At 42.8% G+C, this 21,354-nt stretch overlaps 1 protein-coding gene across 18 annotated transcripts in view; it reads left to right on the forward strand.

The window, feature by feature from the left end:
- LOC110522569 (transcription factor COE3) overlaps nucleotides 1-19,882 on the forward strand; it is a 97,715-nt gene extending 77,833 nt beyond the window's left edge. For 3 of the 18 annotated variants that reach the window (XM_090228850.1, XM_090228855.1, XM_090228857.1), the window contains exons 6-10: nucleotides 2,281-2,346; nucleotides 6,131-6,308; nucleotides 9,877-10,071; nucleotides 10,877-11,074; nucleotides 16,223-18,260. In XM_090228850.1, the coding sequence (XP_090084976.1) occupies nucleotides 2,281-2,346; nucleotides 6,131-6,308; nucleotides 9,877-10,071; nucleotides 10,877-11,074; nucleotides 16,223-16,254 (669 nt within the window). In that variant the 3' untranslated portion in view covers nucleotides 16,255-18,260. Of the gene's footprint in view, nucleotides 1-2,280; nucleotides 2,347-6,130; nucleotides 6,309-9,873; nucleotides 10,072-10,876; nucleotides 11,075-16,222 lie in introns of all 18 variants that reach the window. The other 15 variants (XM_090228851.1, XM_090228858.1, XM_090228859.1 and 12 more) reach the window with 10 other exon arrangements.
- Nucleotides 19,883-21,354: the final 1,472 nt, after the last annotated feature.

Here is a 21,354-nt window from a genome sequence, read left to right on the forward strand (position 1 = left end):
CCAGTCATTGATTGTACCTGCCTCATGACAAGTGTAATTCTTTATTTGTATGCAAACTAGATGCATGCAACATCAAGCATAAACACCAATTTCAGAGGTAAATGCTCATTTTAAGAGCCATCCATCCGGCAATTTCCTGGTTTAGACGACCGCGTGTATAAAACGTATTGAGCTACACAAGAAACCCCGTCTCCTGTCATCAATCTGGATCAATAAAGGATTCAACATGGTAGTATGTTGTTCTGAATGAAACACCAATCCAACCACGATCAGGGTCTCCATGGTAACACCAGCGTTCTTCTGAAAACAAGCAGTCTACATTTTACAATCCAACCACGATCAGGGTCTCCGTGGTAACACAGCGTTCTTCTGAAAACAAGCAGTCTACCTGTACATTGAGTCTACCAGTCTGCCGCCTCTCGTTATTTATACGGTGATGTTTGCCGTGGTTATTTGCTGTGATCTGATGAAGCTTTGTGCGGTGGGGAACAAGACAGAATTGTTCATGTATTTCGATGGTACCTGCCGAAAGAGGTATTTTGAATGGGATTTTGAATTAGACTTTCAGAGGACTATTTGATTAAATTAACACTATCTACACCTTTCCACTTAAAAAATTAATTATCTAAATAACCCAAGAATAATGCTTTAGTTCTTATTTTTTTCGGCGCTTTGAAAACAACAACCGGCCCAAACCGAGAGGAAATGTCTGAAGCTTCTCAGTGTTGTATTGTTGACACTTGGCAAGACGTGTTGTCATTTCGGTCGGGGACTTAAAGCAGCAGGTCAATCCGTGTTGTTATAAAGTAGAGGTGGAGGCATGCAGACATGGATAAGACAGGGAGGGTCCTGTGCATCCCACGTCCCTGGGCACTGGCACTCATCGCTGGCTGGATGGGAAGTCATTTATGAAGTCCTTTACAACAGGCAGTGAAAAGAGGTTAATTGAAAAATGTCGTAATGTCATTATGAAAGAACTAGATTAACCCAAGCTAATTCACTTTATTGTTGGGAAGAAAGAAGAATGAGCATTGAACTCTCTTGCAAATGTGGGGCTTGAATTAGGGGTGAGATGTTGTCTTTAAGGACTCCTGCCAGTTTAATTAAGATATGGAAAATGACTCATTGTTCTACGGCACTAAAGTGCTGGGAATTAAGCAGCCAAACGCAGAGCCTGGCCGCCTTTCATATCGGGCAACGTGTGTTTGTTTGTTAAATACCCAGCAGCATTAAAAAACTCAAGTACTTATTTTACTCATTTAGCATTAAGGTTGGAGTCTATTGGAACTGCTTAACAGTCTGGCAGCCCTCTGATGTGTAACTGAGCCTAATAAAATGGGTTAGATTAAAACCCCTTTATGTTAGTTATTAGAATCCTTATCAGAACTGGTACAGTAGTAGGTTATATACAGTACCTACTAGGCTAGCCAACTTCCCTAAACAATGGATGTGCAAAAAAACGTTTTTTTTTTTATTTTTTAATCCACACTGAACAAAAATGTAAACACAACATTGTAAAGTCTTGGTCCCGTGTTTCAGGAGCTGTAATAAAATATACCCGGAATTTTCCCGATACGTTCGAAAAAGCTTATCTCTCTCTAAATTTGTTTACATCCCTGTTAGTGAGCATTTCTCCTTTGCCAAGATAATCCATCCACCTGACAGGTGTGGCACATCAAGAAGCTGATTAAACAGCATGATCATTACACAGGTGCACCTTGTGCTTTGGACAATAAGAAGCGACGCTAAAATGTGCAGTTTTGTCACACAACACAATGCCACAGTCTACAATTTTGAGGGAGCGTGCAATTAGCATGTTCTTAGGTTAATTTCTCTACCATAAGCCGCCTCCAACTGCGGACTACATGTATGGCTGTGTGTGGGCGAGCGGTAATGTCAGCGTTGTGAACAGAGAGCTCCATGGTGGCGGTGGGGTTATGTTAGGGGCAGGCATAAGCTACGGACAACAAACACAACAGCATGTTTATCGATGGCAATTTGAATACACCAAAGAGACACGTGACGAGATCCTGAGAACCATTTACGTGAAATGACTGATTTCCTTCTATGAACCGGAACTCAGTAAAATATTTGAAACTGTTGCATGTTACTTTATCTAACCTGACAGTCCAGTTGAGGTCAGAAGACCTCTTTCCAAAGGAAGACCTGGATAAAAAGACGGACTCAGAGAGGTTGTTTGGTCGTTCTGCGTTGGTGTGTCTCTCGTTTTCCTTCCTGTGTTGTGTGTCTGACTCTGGTCTCATGTGTTCTCTCCTGTAGGAGGTGTTGCTGAAGAGAGCAGCTGACCTTGTGGAGGCTCTGTATGGGATGCCCCACAACAACCAGGTAAAGACACAACACAGCAGCCTGCGCTCTGCACAGTCTATCACATGCAGACTTCTCTCTCTCGGTGTCTCTCTCTCTCTCTCTTTCCCTCTCTCTCTCTGTGTCTCTCTCTCTCACTCTCGGTCTCTCTCTCTTTCTGTCCCTCTCTGTCTGTCTGTCTGTCTGTCTGTCTGTCTCTCTCTCTCTCTCTCTCTCTCTCTCTCTCTCTCTCTCTCTCTCTCGGTCTCTCTCTCTCTCTCTCTCTCTCTCTCTCTCTCTCTCTCGGTCTCTCTCTCGGGCTCTATCTCGGTCTCTCTCTCAGTCTTTCTCTCTCTCAGTCTCTCTCTCTCTCTCTCTCTCTCTCTCCCTCTCTCTCTCTCTCGCTCTCTCTCTCTCTCTCTCTCTCTCTCTGTCTCTCGGTCTCTCAGTCTCTCTCTCGGTCTCTCTCGGTCTCTCTCTCTCTCTCTCTCTCTCTCTCGGTCTCTCTCTCTCTCGGTCTCTCTCTCAGTCTCTCTCGGTCTCTCTCTCTCTCTCTCTCTCTCTCTCTCTCACTCTCTATCTCTCTCTCTTTCTCTCTCTCTCTCTCTCGGTCTCTCTCTCTCGGTCTCTCTCTCTCTCTCTCGGTCTCTCTCTCTCTGTCTCTCTCTCTTTGTGTACATTTGCGGTAATTAAATCAGCCCCCCCCCCCCCCCCCCCCGCAACCCTCCACTTTCCTTCTCTATTTCAAAGCCAGCTCCAGGCCATTGTACTGTATGTAGTACTGTGGTGTCATTGCTCTCGGAGAGGTTGAATATTTATTTCTCCTTCTTTCTCCCAACGCATTTATTCCTGGCTACTGCACACATCTGAGATAGAGGAGGTAATCAGTCAAAACACACACACACAGAGAGACCTATTCAAATGAGAGAATAACCTTGAACCAGGGCCAAAAGGTGCTTTCTGTAACCAATGCAAATTCCCTCCAAATAAATGTATGGAGCACAGCTTTATCAGGCTCTGATGCATTCAGACGAATTGACCTAGGTAGTACTTATATTTTTTTTCACTCTCTCTCTCTCTCTCTCTCTCTCTCTCTCTCTCTCTCTCTGTCTCCAATGTTTCAGCTAAATTATGACCTTGTACTGTAGCAGTTTCAGATGACTCAGTTATACCGAAACATCCACAAATGACAGCAGTTTGAATGCACAGAGGTGTCTGTTTAAACTACTGGCACACAGCTCGGACACCCACACATACCCCACAAGACGTGCCACCAGAGGTCCCTTTACTGTCCCCAAGTCCGGAACAGACTATGGGAGGCACACAGTACTAAATAGAGCCATGACTACATGGAACTCTATTCCACAGTACTACATAGAGCCATGACTACATGGAACTCTATTCCACAGTACTACGTAGAGCCATGACTACATGGAACTCTATTCCACAGTACTACATAGAGCCATGACTACATGGAACTCTATTCCACAGTACTACGTAGAGCCATGACTACATGGAACTCTATTCCACAGTACTACATAGAGCCATGACTACATGGAACTCTATTCCACAGTACTACATAGAGCCATGACTACATGGAACTCTATTCCACAGTACTACATAGAGCCATGACTACATGGAACTGTATTCCACAGTACTACATAGAGCCATGACTACACAGAACTATATTCCACAGTACTACATAGAGCCATGACTACATGGAACTCTATTCCACAGTACTACATAGAGCCATGACTACACAGAACTCTATTCCACAGTACTACATAGAGCCATGACTACATGGTACTCTATTCCACAGTACTACATAGAGCCATGACTACACGGTACTCTATTCCACAGTACTACATAGAGCCATGACTACATGGAACTCTATTCCACAGTACTACATAGAGCCATGACTACATGGAACTCTATTCCACAGTACTACATAGAGCCATGACTACATGGAACTCTATTCCACAGTACTACATAGAGCCATGACTACATGGAACTCTATTCCACAGTACTACATAGAGCCATGACTACATGGTACTCTATTCCACAGTACTACATAGAGCCATGACTACACGGTACTCTATTCCACAGTACTACATAGAGCCATGACTACATGGAACTCTATTCCACAGTACTACATAGAGCCATGACTACATGGAACTCTATTCCACAGTACTACATAGAGCCATGACTACATGGAACTCTATTCCACAGTACTACATAGAGCCATCACTACACGGTACTATATTCCACAGTACTACATAGAGCCATGACTACATGGAACTCTATTCCACAGTACTACATAGAGCCATGACTACATGGAACTCTATTCCACAGTACTACATAGAGCCATGACTACATGGAACTCTATTCCACAGTACTACATAGAGCCATGACTACATGGAACTCTATTCCACAGTACTACATAGAGCCATCACTACACGGTACTATATTCCATATCAAGTAACTCATGCAAAGTGTAAAATTAGATTTAAAATACAGATAAAAAAAAACCTTATGGAACAGCGGGGACTGTGAAGCAACACACACACACACACACACACACACACACACACACACACACACACACACACACACACACACACACACACACACACACACACACACACACACATACACACACACACACACACACACACACACACACACACACACACACACACACACACACTCACACGCACACACGCACACACACACACACACACACACACACATGACAACATACACACTATACACACACGTACACATGGATCTTGTATTGTAGATATGTGGTAGTAGAGTAGGGGCCTGAGGGCAAACACTTAATGTGTTGTGAATGTATTGTAATGTTTTTTTTAAAAACTGTATAACTGCCTTAATTTTGCTGGACACCAGGAAGAGTAGCTGCTGCCTTGGCTGGAACGAATGGGGATCCATAATAAACCCCAGGAAGAGTAGCTGCTGCCTTGGCAGGAATTAATGGGGATCCATAATAAACCCCAGGAAGAGTAGCTGCTGCCTTGGCAGGAATTAATGGGCATCCATAATAAACCCCAGGAAGAGTAGCTGCTGCCTTGGCAGGAACTAATGGGGATCCATAATAAACCACAGGAAGAGTAGCTGCTGCCTTGGCAGGAACTAAAGGGGATCCATAATAAACCCCAGGAAGAGTAGCTGCTGCCTTGGCAGGAATTAATGGGGATCCATAATAAACCCCAGGAAGAGTAGCTGCTGCCTTGGCAGGAACTAAAGGGGATCCATAATAAACCCCAGGAAGAGTAGCTGCAGCCTTGGCAGGAATTAATGGGGATCCATAATAAACCCCAGGAAGAGTAGCTGCTGCCTTGGCAGGAATTAATGGGGATCCATAATAAACCCCAGGAAGAGTAGCTGCTGCCTTGGCAGGAATTAATGGGGATCTATAATAAACCCCAGGAATTGTAGCTGCTGCCTTGGCAGGAACTAATGGGGATCCATAATAAACCCCAGGATGAGTAGCTGCTGCCTTGGCAGGAACTAATGGGGATCCATAATAAACCCCAGGAAGAGTAGCTGCTGCCTTGGCAGGAATGAATGGGGATCCATAATAAACCCCAGGAAGAGTAGCTTCTGCCTTGGCAGGAATTAATGGGGATCCATAATAAACCCCAGGAAGAGTAGCTGCTGGGATCCATAATAAATACACCTACCATTACTGTAACCTTCATACCTGTATGTGTTCAAATACACAAGGTCACAATGAGACTAAATGTTTAACTGTTAAAGGCAAATGTACGGATCCCTTGTGACGCGTCCTCTCCTCTACTTTCAGGAGATCATCCTGAAGCGAGCGGCCGACATCGCCGAGGCCCTGTACAGCGTCCCGCGCAACCACAACCAGATCCCCTCACTGGGCAACACGGCGTCGCACGGCGGCATGATGGGGGTCAACTCGTTCGGCAGCCAGCTCGCCGTCAACGTCTCAGAAACATCACAGGGTAATGACCAGGGTATGTGGCCGTGGGGACCTCCCAAATGGCTGCCTATGCCCTTCATAGTGCACTACCTAGGGGAAAGTCGTGCGCTATATAGGGAAAGTAGTGCACTACATTGTTAAAGTCGTGCACTATATAGGGGAAAGTAGTGCACTACATAGGGGAAAGTTGTGCACTATGTAGGGAAATTAGTGCACTATATTGGTAAAGTAGTGCACTATATAGGGAAAGTAGTGCACTATATTGGTAAAGTAGTGCACTATATAGGGAATAAGGTGCCATTTGGGACGCGCTCCATGAGTGAAGATAAGCTGCCGACAACAACTAATCTAGCTTTACCCTTTAAATATTACCTGGCCGGCTCTGACTCTCTGCTTGCTGCTTCTCTATCTTCTCTTGCTGGATCTTATAACTGATCCCTGGGGGCTTGACGCTGTCACAGCCTCCCCTATTCTGTTTGCCTGCCTGGCTCGGCTGGGAATGACCCGCCGACCCACCTAACGCTCACCACTATTCACTTAGCAGCCGCCTGGGATGATAATACTTAATAATATCTCTTCTGTGTTGCCACTGCTAAGATCAGGGTTTACTTCTGTTCTGTGTTGCCACTGCTAAGATCAGGGTTTACTTCTGTTCTGTGTTGCCACTGCTAAGGTCAGTGTCTATATATGTTCTGTGTTGCCACTGCTAAGGTCACTGGTAGACCTATAGCTAGCTAGATGCTAGGAGTGTACACTGGTCTCACTGGTAGACCTATAGCTAGCTAGATGCTAGGAGTGTACACAGGTCTTCCTGGTAGACCTATAGCTAGCTAGATGCTAGGAGTGTATACATGTCTCACTGGTAGACCTATAGCTAGCTAGATGCTAGGAGTGTACACAGGTCTTCCTGGTAGACCTATAGCTAGCTAGATGCTAGGAGTGTACACAGGTCTCACTGGTAGACCCTATAGCTAGCTAGATGCTAGGAGTGTATACAGGTCTCACTAGTAGACCTATAGCTAGCTAGACGCTAGGAGTGTACACAGGTCTTCCTGGTAGACCTATAGCTAGCTAGATGCTAGGAGTGTACACAGGTCTTCCTGGTAGACCTATAGAAAGCTATGAGTGGCGCAGCGGTCTAAGGTACTGCATCACAATGCAAGAGGCGTCACTACAATCCCTGGTTCGACTCCAGGCTGTGTGCACAATTGGCCCAGCTTCGTCCAGGTTTGGCCGGGGTAGGCCGTCATTATAAATAAGAATTCGTTTTTTAACTGACTTGCCTTTTTTTATTTTTAAATAAAGGTTACATTTACAAGCAAAAACCCATGTGGATATTATGTGATGGCTACACAGTCAATACAGACAATCCAGCATACAGGACTGGTTGTATTTACTGGTTGTGTTTACTGGTTGTATTTACTGGTTGCATTTACTGGTTGTCACCTGGTTGTATTTACTAGTTGTCACCTGGTTGTATTTACTGGTTGTATTTACTGGTTGTATTTACTGGTTGTATTTACTGGTTGTCACCTGGTTGTATTTACTGGTTGTATTTACTGGTTGCATTTACTGGTTGTATTTACTGGTCGTATTTACTGGTTGTCACCTGGTTGTATTTACTGGTTGTCACCTGGTTGTATTTACTGGTTGTATTTACTGGTTGCATTTACTGGTTGTATTTACTGGTTGTATTTACTGGTTGTCACCTGGTTGTATTTACTGGTTGTCACCTGGTTGTATTTACTGGTTGTATTTACTGGTTTTATTTACTGGTTGTATTTACTGGTTGTATTTACTGGTTGTCACCTGGTTGTATTTACTGGTTGTATTTACTGGTTGCATTTACTGGTTGTATTTACTGGTTGTATTTACTGGTTGTATTTACTGGTTGTCACCTGGTTGTATTTACTGGTTATATTTACTGGTTGTATTTACTGGTTGTATTTACTGGTTGTATTTACTGGTTGTATTTACTGGTTGTATTTACAGGTTGTCACCTGGTTGTCTAAGTCTTAGGGTTTTCCTGGGTAGGTTTCCGTGTGTTTCCATAAGGAGAAGCACACATCTGTGTACTTACTGGACACAAGACATAATACAGGAGTGGTGTCCGTCAGCGGGCTGATGGACACAGAGTCTTAACAACACAGTAAAACACTGAGGTCCAGCGTCAGGCTTCCCTTTAAGGGTTTGTGCTGAATAGCACTCCATTCCCTACGTCGCCAGTCAAACTCATTCCACGGAGGGTCGAGTGTCTGCGGGCATTCGCTCCTCCTTCGTAGTTGAATTAAGATCACTGATTAGTAAGGATCTCCCCTCACCCGGTTGTCTAGGGCTTAGTAAGGAACTCCCCTCACCTGGTTGTCTAGGTCTTAGTAAGGAACTCCCATCACCTGGTTGTCTAGGTCTTAGTAAGGAACGCCACTCACCTGGTTGTCTAGGTCTTAGTAAGGAACTCCCCTCACCTGGTTGTCTAGGTCTTAGTAAGGAACTCTCCCCTCACCTGGTTGTCTAGGTCTCAGTAAGGAACTCCCCTCACCTGGTTGTCTAGGTCGTAGTAAGGAACTCCCCTCACCTGTTGTCTAGGGCATTGTAAGGAACTCCCCTCACCTGTTGTCTAGGGCATTGTAAGGAACTCCCCTCACCTGGTTGTCTAGGGCATTGTAAGGAAATCCCCTCACCTGTTGTCTAGGGCATTGTAAGGAACTCCCCTCACCTGGTTGTCTAGGGCATTGTAAGGAACTCCCCTCACCTGGTTGTCTAGGTCGTAGTAAGGAACTCCCCTCACCTGGTTGTCTAGGGCATTGTAAGGAACTCCCCTCACCTGGTTGTCTAGGTCGTAGTAAGGAACTCCCCTCACCTGGTTGTCTAGGGCATTGTAAGGAACTCCCCTCACCTGGTTGTCTAGGTCGTAGTAAGGAACTCCCCTCACCTGGTTGTCTAGGGCATTGTAAGGAACGCCCCTCACCTGGTTGTCTAGGTCTCAGTAAGGAACGCCCCTCACCTGGTTGTCTAGGTCTCAGTAAGGAACTCCCCTCACCTGGTTGTCAAGGTCGTAGTAAGGAACTCCCCTCACCTGGTTGTCTAGGGCATTGTAAGGAACTCCCCTCACCTGGTTGTCTAGGGCTTAGTAAGGAACTCCCTTCACCTGGTTGTCTAGGTCTCAGTAAGGAACTCCCCTCACCTGGTTGTCTAGGTCTCAGTAAGGAACTCCCCTCACCTGGTTGTCTAGGTCTCAGTAAGGAACTCCCCTCACCTGGTTGTCTCGGGCTTAATTGAAAGGAACAACTAAAAACCTGCAGACACTAGGCCCTCCATGGAATGAGTTTGACACCCCTGCCCTACATAGTGCACTACTTTTGACCAGAGCCCTATGTTCCCTATGATACCTATGGTACCTATGATACCTATGGTACCTATGTTCCCTATGGTCCCTATGATACCTATGGTACCTATGCTCCCTGTGGTCCCTGATCAAAAGCAGGGCACTAAATAAGGAATAGGTCGTCACTTCGGACATATAGTAGACTATTTATCTATAAAATAGCCCAATGTTGTGGTTCTACCTTCCCTAAGTCCTTTTCTCCCCCTCTCAACAGTAGGATACAGCCGTCAAACCAGCAGTGTGTCCCCTCGAGGCTACGTCCCCAGCAGCACACCACAACAGGCCAACTACAACACCGTTAGCAACAGCATGAACGGCTACGGCAACCCCATGTCCAATCTGGGAGTACCCAGTTCACCAGGCTTCCTCAACGGCTCCTCTGCCAACTCCCCCTACGGCAGTAAGTATCAAGGTAACGACACACCACCTCGACTTCCTCCGTGTCTACGAGTCTGAGAGGCTTAGATTTTTCTTGATTTTAGATTTTCTTGATTTTAGATTTTCATGATTTTTGATTTTCTTGATTTTCTTGATTTTTGATTTTCTTGATTTTTGCCTAACCCCCCCCCCCCCCCCCCCCTCTGTTATTGTTTTGATTAGTGTTTGTATTTTTTTGGAATGTGTGCTACTGGATAAAAGGAGGGGTGACTCTGGAGGCTCTGGAGGCTCAAGACCCAACTTGAAAAAAATAAAAAAAATAATAATCAATCAGACTTACAAATTTACACACAAAAAAATAAATACATGGAAAAGTTAAAAAAAAGTATGACATGGTGCACTTCCCCCAAAAGAAAATGCCCCAAAATTATAGAAGCAAAGTTTTCGTGAGTGATTTTCCCCCCAAGTCAAGAGTCTATTGTCAGATACCTATTATCCAGAGTGGCCAAGGCAGAACATTTCATATCACAATCCCACAAACTCCAAATATGATTTGGAATTTTTTGTTCTTGTTCTTATTAATTACAAATTGGTTTCTAAGTTACGTAAATGTAATTATTTGTCGAATCCCATCCAAATTCTGATCTTTTTTTTTTTTAAATCACAATCATCTTGATTTCTCCTGATTTCTTCCCAAATCTATATACGTTTTGATTTGAAAAGAGGCAAGGCCTTATCAATTAATTTAATCAAATGAATCTAAAACATCTTGATTTTTTAATGATCTGTGCCGTGGTGAAACGCCTCTCTGATTGGTGCTTATGTTTGCTTTATTGCAGTAGTGCCGTCGAGCCCCACCATGGCAACCTCTTCGGTCAGCCTCTCTACAAACTGTAGCAGTACACACGGCATTTTCTCATTCTCACCTGCCAATGTCATCTCTGCAGTGAAACAAAAGAGCGCCTTTGCCCCTGTTGTAAGGCCCCAAGCTTCTCCACCACCTTCTTGCACCAGTGCAAATGGCAATGGACTTCAAGGTGAGCCGTCCTCCCCTCCTTTTACAGTGCCCTCCATAGTCATTCTGTCCTTCTGTTCTGTTCTGACTTGTTGGCCTACTGGCATCTCTCTGTTCTGTTCTGACCTGTTGGCCCACTGGCATCTCTCTGTTCTGTTCTGACCTGTTGGCCCGCTGGCATCTCTCTCACCTGCCTGCCTGCCCACCTCCACCCAAAACCATGGCAACCATGCACCACCAGCCTGGGTTAAACGAGAGTACGAGTGGACATAAATGATATATTTGAGGATGGATGATGATTGCGTGGACGGATGGATGGATTGATGGGTACATTATGCCTGCATGTATGTGTTTATTTATTTATTTCTGTATTTATTTATCAAACCATTCATGATTAAGGGAAGTTAGGAGTCTCTTGGGGGGTTACTCTCCCCCATATATTTTTTTTGCATCATAATACAGCATACCAGTACATACAGGGTTGGGGTCAATTCAGATTTCATTTGTAAATTGCTCTTTAATTCTAATTGAAAAAAATGTCTCACAGAAAGCAACATTTGAAAAATAATTCGAATTAAAGGAAGTAGATGTAATTCAATTAAATTCCATGAAATTGTAATTATTTATTATTTATTATTATTAAGGAATGCTCATTTTGACATCATTGTATGGTTACGAATGCCATATAGCATATGGTTGAAACATTAACAAAATAAAATAATTATAATAATAATTATCCTAAAACTATTTTAAATAATTACAGTGGTCTGGAAATATTAAGAACATGGTGTGGGTTGTCTATAATAATTCAGGATGCCCCTTAATGGGGTGGCAGGTAGTCTAGTGGTTAGAACCAGGTAACCTAGTGGTTAGAACCAGGTAGCCTAGTGGTTAGAACCAGGTAGCCTAGTGGTTAGAACCAGGTAGTCTAGTGGTTAGAACCAGGTAACCTAGTGGTTAGAGCCAGGTAGTCTAGTGGTTAGAACCAGGTAACCTAGTGGTTAGAACCAGGTAGTCTAGTGGTTAGAACCAGGTAGTCTAGTGGTTAGAACCAGGTAACTCAGTGGTTAGAACCAGGTAGCCTAGTGGTTAGAACCAGGTAGCCTAGTGGTTAGAACCAGGTAACCTAGTGGTTAGAACCAGGTAGCCTAGTGGTTAGAACCAGGTAACCTAGTGGTTATAACCAGGTAACCTAGTAGTTAGAACCAGGTAGCCTAGTGGTTAGAACCAGGTAGCCTAGTGGTTAGAACCAGGTAACCTAGTGGTTAGAACCAGGTAACCTAGTGGTTAGAACCAGGTAACCTAGTGGTTAGAACCAGGTAACCTAGTGGTTAGAACCAGGTAACCTAGTGGTTAGAACCAGGTAACCTAGTGGTTAGAGCTTTGGGACAGTAACCGAAATGTAAACATCATTTGTTCTGCATCTGAACAAGGCAGGTGACCCACTGTTCCCCTGTAGGCCGTCATTGTAAATAAGAATTTGTTCTTAACTGACTTGCCTAGTTAAATAAAGGATAAATTAAATAATCTAAATATAACATATATATTTCCCAGAATGCATTTGATCAAACACTGGGAACAATCTAGTAATCTAGAAATCTTTCATAACAATGAAAAATACTGTTTGACATCTTAAAAAACGAATATTTGAAATCTGGCATATATTGCTTGTTAATAAGTGGAACTAATTCTCAGTTGAATTAGTTTGATATGCTTTGAAATGTGTATTATAATTCCTTCAGTTCAAATGATGCTTCCTGTGGGTTTGTGGCCAGTTCAAATGATGCTTCCTGTGGGTTTGTGGCCAGTTCAAATGATGCTTCCTGTGGGTTTGTGGCCAGTTCAAATGATGCTTCCTGTGGGTTTGTGGCCAGTTCAAATTCAATTCAAATTCATGGTTTGAATTCACTTCAATTCAGAAACTCAGAATTGAGCCGAACCCTGAAAGCCTGATAGATACAACATGTACTTCTGCCTTATTCACTGCAGCCCTAGGATCCAGCCCTCTTTTACATTTAATCTGAATTGTACATTGTATGCTTTAATATCCACCCCCCCCCCCCTCCACCCATCCACCCCTCCACCCCCCCACCCCCTCCACCCATCACCCCCCCCCCCCTCCAAACTTCCCTCTGATTTAGCTGGAGTATTGTCCTCGGTTTAAAAAAGAATAATCATGTTTTGTTTCTGCTCTCGGTTAAAAGCGTACACATTTTATCCACTGTGTGTTTTTTTTGCTAGTTGTGCAGTTTAACACCAAGACAACGTTACGCGACGCAACACAGTCTGTGTATATATATATATATATATATATATGGCTTTTCTAATTGAGAAAAAGCAGAAACTCAACAGAAAATACAGAGGGAGTCATTGTGCAAGAAAAACACATCAGCGTCAACCAGTTTCCAACGAAAGTGTGATTCTGCATTTGGACTTTTCCTGCTCGGTGTCGAGGCCGACGCGTCGTGCTTGAAAACAGGTTTTAGTCACAGTGTGTACATCCAATATTAATAACGCAGAGAGCTAATGAAGTGGGAAATTAAAAGTTCATGCTGTTACATGTGTACACTTATTAATATGTAGTCTGCAGAAATTAATGAGGAATGCCTTGTCATCAAGTCCAACTGGCAAACTTAAAAGCATTCCAACCGTGACACCACAAATAAGTCCAAAGCACTGGAGAAACAGGAAGGCCTAATTGTTAAAGTGAGTTGAAGGACCCGAGTATATCAATCTGCTTTCTTCTGGCAGCTCATCTGTAGGATAATCTCCCTAGCATCTGAACACTGCAGTTCAGCTATAGGATACTCTCCCTGGCATCTGAACACTGCAGTTCAGCTATAGGATACTCTCCCTAGCATCTGAACACTGCAATTCATCTATAGGATACTCTCCCTAGCATCTGAACACTGCAATTCATCTATAGGATACTCTCCCTAGCATCTGAACACTGCAATTCATCTATAGGATACTCTCCCTAGCATCTGAACACTGCAATTCATCTGTAGGATACTCTCCCTAGCATCTGAACACTGCAATTCATCTATAGGATACTCTCCCTGGCATCTGAACACTGCAATTCATCTATAGGATACTCTCCCTGGCATCTGAACACTGCAATTCATCTATAGGATACTCTCCCTGGCATCTGAACACTGCAATTCATCTATAGGATACTCTCCCTGGCATCTGAACACTGCAGTTCAGCTATAGGATACTCTCCCTGGCATCTGAACACTGCAATTCATCTATAGGATACTCTCCCTAGCATCTGAACACTGCAATTCAGGGCTCCATTCAATCAGATCCACTAGCCGATAACTGCATAGCGGTTGTGTTGGAGGTGGAACTGCATTAGAGTTGTCAAATCACGAAGCGGCTCCTAAAGCGGATGTTGCTATTGGCTGTAATAAGTTGCATTAAATTAAATCCTGCTATTGGCTGTAATGAGTTGCATTAAAATAAATCCTGCCATTGGCTGTAATAAGTTGCATTAACATAAATCCTGTGCAGCCTTGTTGACGAGTTGGAACACTGGAATGGGAGTTGTAATCGACACCTTCATTCAGGGTGTTGAAAACACTCATTATTTTGTTGAATGATTTTTCAATTTGAGGTGATTACTTCGGCCTACACTTTATCATCAACAAATCATCCGCTATTCGGGTGTCTGCTATCGCTGGTTCATTTGATCTGATTGAATCTAGGAGTCAGTATATATATATATATATATATATATATATATATATATTTTTTTTTTTCTTAGAAGTAGATGCATACTGTATATCATCATAAAAATGTATAAAATCGTGTTCATAACACGCAAAACTCTAGAATTTCAGATTATGTGCACCTCAGATACCTTGTGATAAGACTTAAAAAGCTGTAAAATGCAGAGACCTGCTATATGGTAGAATGCCTTGCAGTAATGTTGGCGTAAAAAAAAACTACCAAGGATTTCAATTTGAGGGAACCTGAGAAGTGTCTGGTCCTTTGCTGGTGAGAGATAGAGAGAGAGAGACAGAGAGAGAGACAGAGAGACAGAGAGAGAGAGAGAGACAGACAGAGAGAGAGACAGAGAGAGAGAGAGACAGAGAGAGAGAGAGAGAGAGAGACAGAGAGAGAGAGAGAGAGAGAGAGAGACAGAGAGAGAGAGAGAGAGAGAGAGACAGACAGAGAGAGAGACAGAGAGATAGAGAGAGAGAGCGAGAGAGACATAGAGAGAGAGACAGAGAGACAGAGAGAGAGAGAGAGAGAAAGAGAGACAGAGAGAGAGACAGAGAGATAGAGAGAGAGAGCGAGAGAGACATAGAGAGAGAGACAGAGAGACAGAGAGACAGAGAGAGAGAGAAAGAGAGACAGAGAGAGAGAGAGAGACAGAGAGACAGGGGGAGAGAGAGAGAGAGAGAGACAGAGAGAGAGAGAGAGACAGAGAGAGAGTCCTGGGTAGGGTATCTGACGTTAGCAGACGTGACCATGTTGTTTCTCAGCTGTCAGCCTGGACTGCCTCCTGGGACCTCAGGCCGCTGTTTGCCATTAACAAAACGCTAAAAGAAATATCACACATGTTGGGGAGACAGGATGCTTTTCTCCTGAAAATGTCAGAAAGCTCCTCTTTTAAAAAGTGAAGTCTTTCTACTATGTCATGTTAGAAAAGCAAATTTCACTCAGGCCCCTTCACCCCTACCCACTCCCCTACACACTCTCCCACTACCCCCACCCCCACCCACTCCCCTACACCCTCTCCCACTAACCCCCAACCCCATCCACTCCCCTACATCCTCTCCCACTACCCCCCCACCCCTATCCACTCCCCTACACCCTCTCCCACTACCCCCCCACCCCCATCCACTCCCCTACACCCCTACCCACTCCCCTACACACTCTCCCACTACCCCCACCCCCACCCACTCCCCTACACCCTCTCCCACTAACCCCCAACCCCATCCACTCCCCTACATCCTCTCCCACTACCCCCCCACCCCTATCCACTCCCCTACACCCCCCCCCCACTCCCCTAAACCCTCTCCCACTACCCCCCCCACTCCCCTAAACCCTCTCCCACTACCCCCCCATCCACTCTGTGTACATTTCTGTGCATTGTATATTGCTATACGAACCAAACTGTGATGTTAAAGGTGTTTGTCTTTCCCATCTCTTTATCTTCTAGGGATGTCCGGACTCGTTGTCCCACCCATGTAAAACGAACACTCCCCCCCCCCCCCCCCCCCGAGCACCAGTCGTCACAAAGGGGGCTGCAGGGGGACTTGTTTAGTACCCTTTAGAAGATTCTGGTTGGATCTGTGTCGTCAATCATGAATAAAATCAACAACATTTTCTGTTTATTCAGAGGAGAAAAAAAAAGACTTGTTTCAAAAGATTTTATTCAAACAATTATGAATTGTGACATGCAAGCCACTCTGTCATTTAACAATTCAATTTTATTGACTGATTTCTTGTCATATTTTACCATTTCTCAGTCTTGAAGAAAGGAAGGAAGGAAAAATTGCTATTTTGTATAAAAAAGTGTCTGGTTTGATCTTGGCTTCGTCTAGTTGTTGCTATGTGTTGGGAGAATCTTTGAGGATGATCAGTTTGATGAACAACGCTGACGACAGTACCTCAGAACATGTTTCTCTTCGCACGATGCACAACAGTTGAGCGTCTCTATAAATGTGAATTCCTTATTTCTTTCTCTTTTTTTAATTTGTGGTAAAGAGAAAAGGGGGGCCAAGACAGTGTGAACACATTTTACAACTGGAAATAATATGAAATATATGATTTAAAATTAAAATAAAAAAAATAAATAAAAAAAACATTAACAAGGAAGAGGTAAATACAAAATAATTTGATTGGCCGACTTACTTTATCAACAAAAAACATATTACTTTCTAACTTATTGTAGGTAGGAATTGTAAGTCAATTATTATTATATATTTTTTTGGGCCTTCATAAAGCACACTAACAGAGATGAAAGGCGTCTGTCTGTCTGTTGGTAAAAATTAACTACTTCCACTTCTGCAGCTTACAGTTTAAGCAAATGTGTTTTTCAACTCTTTTTGCCAGCACTGTATAATATTGCATTCTTAGGCTACTGTGAAGTCTATGTCTCTCGTATCAGAAGGTTGTCCATTCACTTCTGTCTCCTTATCCCCTAATGTGTTTTTTGTATGTGGTTATACAATTGTAGACTTTTGTGATTTTGCCAAAGTTGTAGCTAAATATTTATACACTTGTCTTGAATTTTTTTTTTTTTTTTCCAGATCCACTTAAAATATTTAGGACAAGAGTTTTTAAATTCCTTATAGAAACAGTGAGGGGTAAATCATCGTACACATTGCAACACTTTCACATAAACACTTGCGGGTTACTAAGGGAATTTTTTTTGTAACATATCAATTATAAATATTGTATTTATCTTCAAATTTTTTTTTGTAAAATTGCTTTCGATCATTTAATTTGATCTTGTACGTATTGTTTGTCATGGCCAGATATTGTGATATAATACAGAACATTAAGCCAATAACTATTGCTTACATTCACTTCTTGTTTTTTGTATCGATATATCATTTGTATCTCAAATTGACAGTTTACTTTGTCAAAAATAATTCATTTTGTTGGTCATTGTTTTTTTTCTTTTTGAGGAAAAAAAAACTGTCAAAGTTCATTGTTTATTTTTGTATTAATATAAGTTATATAAAACAAAATACTTTTTTTTTTTTTTTGGAATAAAACTGTTTGTTGTATAGTCAAATGACTTGTTTGTGACACATGGCTGTATCAATAATAGTAGACTGTGTGCATGTCCAGCCGCCCCCCTCCCTCCCCCAGAGGTATGATTCAATTCGTGGTCGTACATTTTGGTTTTTCGTAGAATGTAAAAAGTCATTTTTACCTGCTACCCCATATCACTTAGCAGAACTGTCTTAAAAACAGGGATTTAAAATTTAAAAAAAAACACACATGAAAAACAATCTAATCTGGATTAGAAAATACATATTAAGAATCACTGATGTTTATTACAATCTGTCAGGAGAAGCTCTTTGGAAGGCCCGAGAGTGATCTGCTGGTTGAATGACATCAATCTGTACCTACACCACAATGTCAATCCTTGCTCCATGAACATGATCTATGGTGTAAAAAAAAAAAAAAAAAGCACAAACATTGTTTACTGAAAATAATAAAAAATAATTATGGTGACCCCCTTCATCTTTTGACTATTTTGTGCTTAACCTTTTTTGTTGTTGTTAATATTTGGCTTAATACTGCCCCCAAATCAGAGTTAACATCTAAAGAGATGTTGAAGAGATGCACACATTCACTATCACTAGACAGAATGATCTGTACGGAACATTCCGGAGAAACTCCATCAAATACTGTAGCATCATACTGTAGCTAAATTCACTCATCCTTCTTCTCCTTCTCCTCCTACCCCTTCTTCTTCTTCTTCTTCTTTTTCTCCTCCTTCTTCTCCTCCTTCTTCTTCTTCTTCTCCTTCTTCTTTTTCTCCTCCTTCTTCTCCTCCTTCTCCTTCTTCTTCTTCTCCTTCTTCTTCTTCTCCTTCTTCTTATCCTTCTTCTTCTTCTCCTTCTTCTTCTCCTCCTTCTTCTTCTCCTCCTTCTCCTTCTTCTTCTTCTCCTTCTTCTTCTTCTCCTTCTTCTTCTTCTCCTTATTCTTCTTCTCCTTATTATTTTTCTCCTCCTTCTTCTCCTCCTTATTCTTCTTCTCCTTCTTCTTTTTCTCCTCCTTCTTCTGCTCCTTATTCTTCTTCTTCTCCTTCTTCCTTTTCTCCTCCTTCTCCTCCTTCTCCTTATTCTTCTTCTCATCCGTCTTCTGCTCCTTATTCTTATTCTTCTCCTTCTTCTTCTTCTCCTTCTTCTTTTTCTCCTTCTTCTTCTCCTTCTTCTTTTTCTCCTCCGTCTTCTTCTTCTTCTTCTTCTTCTTCTTCTTCTTCTTCTTCTCCTTCTTCTCCTTCTTCTCCTTCTTCTTCTCCTCCTTATTCTTCTTCTTATCCTTCTCCTTCTTCTTCTTCTTCTCCTTCTCCTCCTTCTTCTTCTTCTCCTTCTTCTTCTCCTCCTTCTCCTCCTTCTTCTTATTCTGCTTCTCCTTCTCCTCCTTCTTCTTATTCTCCTTCTCCTTCTCCTTCTCCTCCTTCTTCTTCTTCTTTTTCTCCTTCTCCTTCTCCTCCTTCTCCTTCTCCTTCTTCTCCTTCTTCTTCTTCCCCCACACTATTGATTTCCCTGGTTGTGCCAAATCAACCCACATGACACATGTTTCTATCAATATGTTTTATTTTCATCTTTTACTTTGCACTTAACACTTTGTAAAAAAATAAATCTCCTATTGTAATGTTAAGTATAATTGAAAAGGGATGTTCCCTCTTGGCAAACTGCGCACAAGTTTTTTTTTTTTTTTCCATGAGGAAGCACGATGTACGGCAGCTGTACAAATAAAGAATGAAATGATGAATGTGCAATGTATTTGCTTTGTGACAGCTCCACAAAGCTACGTGGAGAAGACTGAGAAGTCACCTTGAAAGAGACATGCAAGGTTACATGAACAACATTTGGGAATTTTATCATTTCTGCAATTAGTTTATTTGTGTGCGTGTGTGTGTGTGTGTGTGTGTGTGTGTGTGTTTCAGCTAATTAGACCATGCACTCATTGCTGTGTTGGCTTCAGTCTGAGGATCTCACTAAACGGTCAGCTATTCATTTGGTTTAACATGTACATTTTTTTGCGTGTTTGCTTATGTCCACATTTTTACAAATAACTGTATAAAGATGTTCATTTTACACAGTATTTAATAAAGGTATTTCTTGTCTGTGAACATTCTCTCTCGGTTATCTTCATTTTCCTAAATTATTTCTTCGTTACTCTTTCAAATACCAGGAAATGGAAAATAATATACTACACACTCAGAAATGATGCAAGCCAAAATGAGACTTCCTTAGAGGAATACAAACTCTACAAGTAATTCTATTTTTGGGAGGAGGTATTTAAAAAAATAAATAATAATGTTTACAGATGAAACCTAGCCTGGGTGCAAGTCTGTTTAGCTAACATTCCACTCAATGGCAATGCTATCAAAACAGACGGGTACCCCAGGGTAGATCAAAACCAGTGTGCAATGCATTTGCTTTGTGACAGCTCAACAGAGCTAAGTGGGGAAGACTGAGAAGTCACCTTGAAAGAGACATGCAAGGTTACATGAACAACATTTGGTAATTTGATCATTTCTGCAATTAGTTTATTGTCGTGTGTGTGTGTGTGTGTGTGTGTGTGTGTGTGTGTGTGTGTGTGTGCAATGCTAACAAACAGACGGGTACCCCAGGGTAGATCAAACCCAGTGTCGCTCCATTACAACCCAAAGCTCTACCGTTACTTAGTTCAACATTTGCTGTATGTCTCTGGTCCATGTCTCCCACTATACCTCTGTCATGGACAGGACAGCGGCGTTAGATTAGGACATATTCCCACTGGATCTGGTTATCATTGTGGTCCATTTGAACTGGCCTTAGTTGGTCCTGAGGTGGCATCAGGGGTGGAATTAGAGGTGGCATTAGGGGTGGCATTAGGGGTGGCATTAGAGGTGGCATCAGGGGTGGCATGGGGGTGGCATCAGGGGTGACATTAGGAGTGACATTAGGGGTGACATTAGGGGTGGCATCCGGGGTGGCAACCTGGGTGGCATTAGGGGTGGCATTAGATATGGCATCAGGGGTGGCATTAGGGGTGGCATTAGGGGCGGCATTAGGGGTGGCATCAGGGGTGGCATTAGGGGTGGCATTAGGGGTGGCATTAGATTTGGCATCATGGGTGGCATTATAGGTGGCATGGGGGTGGCATTAGGGGTGGCAATATGGGTGGCATTCGGGGTGGCATCGGGGTGGCATTAGGGGTGGCATTAGGGGTGGCATCCGGGGTGGCATTAGGGGTGGCAGCAAGGGTGGCAGCAGGTCAGCCACTTTTAGCCGGGTGGTATTTTGGGTGAGATGTTGATGTGTGGCTTTCATCTTCCACTGCTGTGAATCCCTTAAAGGAATGAGTGTCTCTGGGGGGGGGGGGGCTAGGCCTCCACGTTCAAATCACTGATCCCTGAATAACAAGTACTGGAACTGTAGGGGATATAGACTGTAGTTGCTAGGTTTTGATTATACTAGCTAGTTGAACAAGTGTCTGTATACAGGCAGCATTAAAACAGCGCGACACGGTTTAAATTAGGATACAATGGTAAGTACCCAAATCTGTATTTACACTGTACTCTACCTATATAACTACCCAGTAAATATGTTAAGTATT

This window comes from Oncorhynchus mykiss, unplaced genomic scaffold (genome assembly GCF_057628025.1).
Source record: "Oncorhynchus mykiss isolate SJ-2025 unplaced genomic scaffold, ASM5762802v1 scaffold103, whole genome shotgun sequence".
Classification (NCBI taxonomy): domain Eukaryota; kingdom Metazoa; phylum Chordata; class Actinopteri; order Salmoniformes; family Salmonidae; genus Oncorhynchus; species Oncorhynchus mykiss.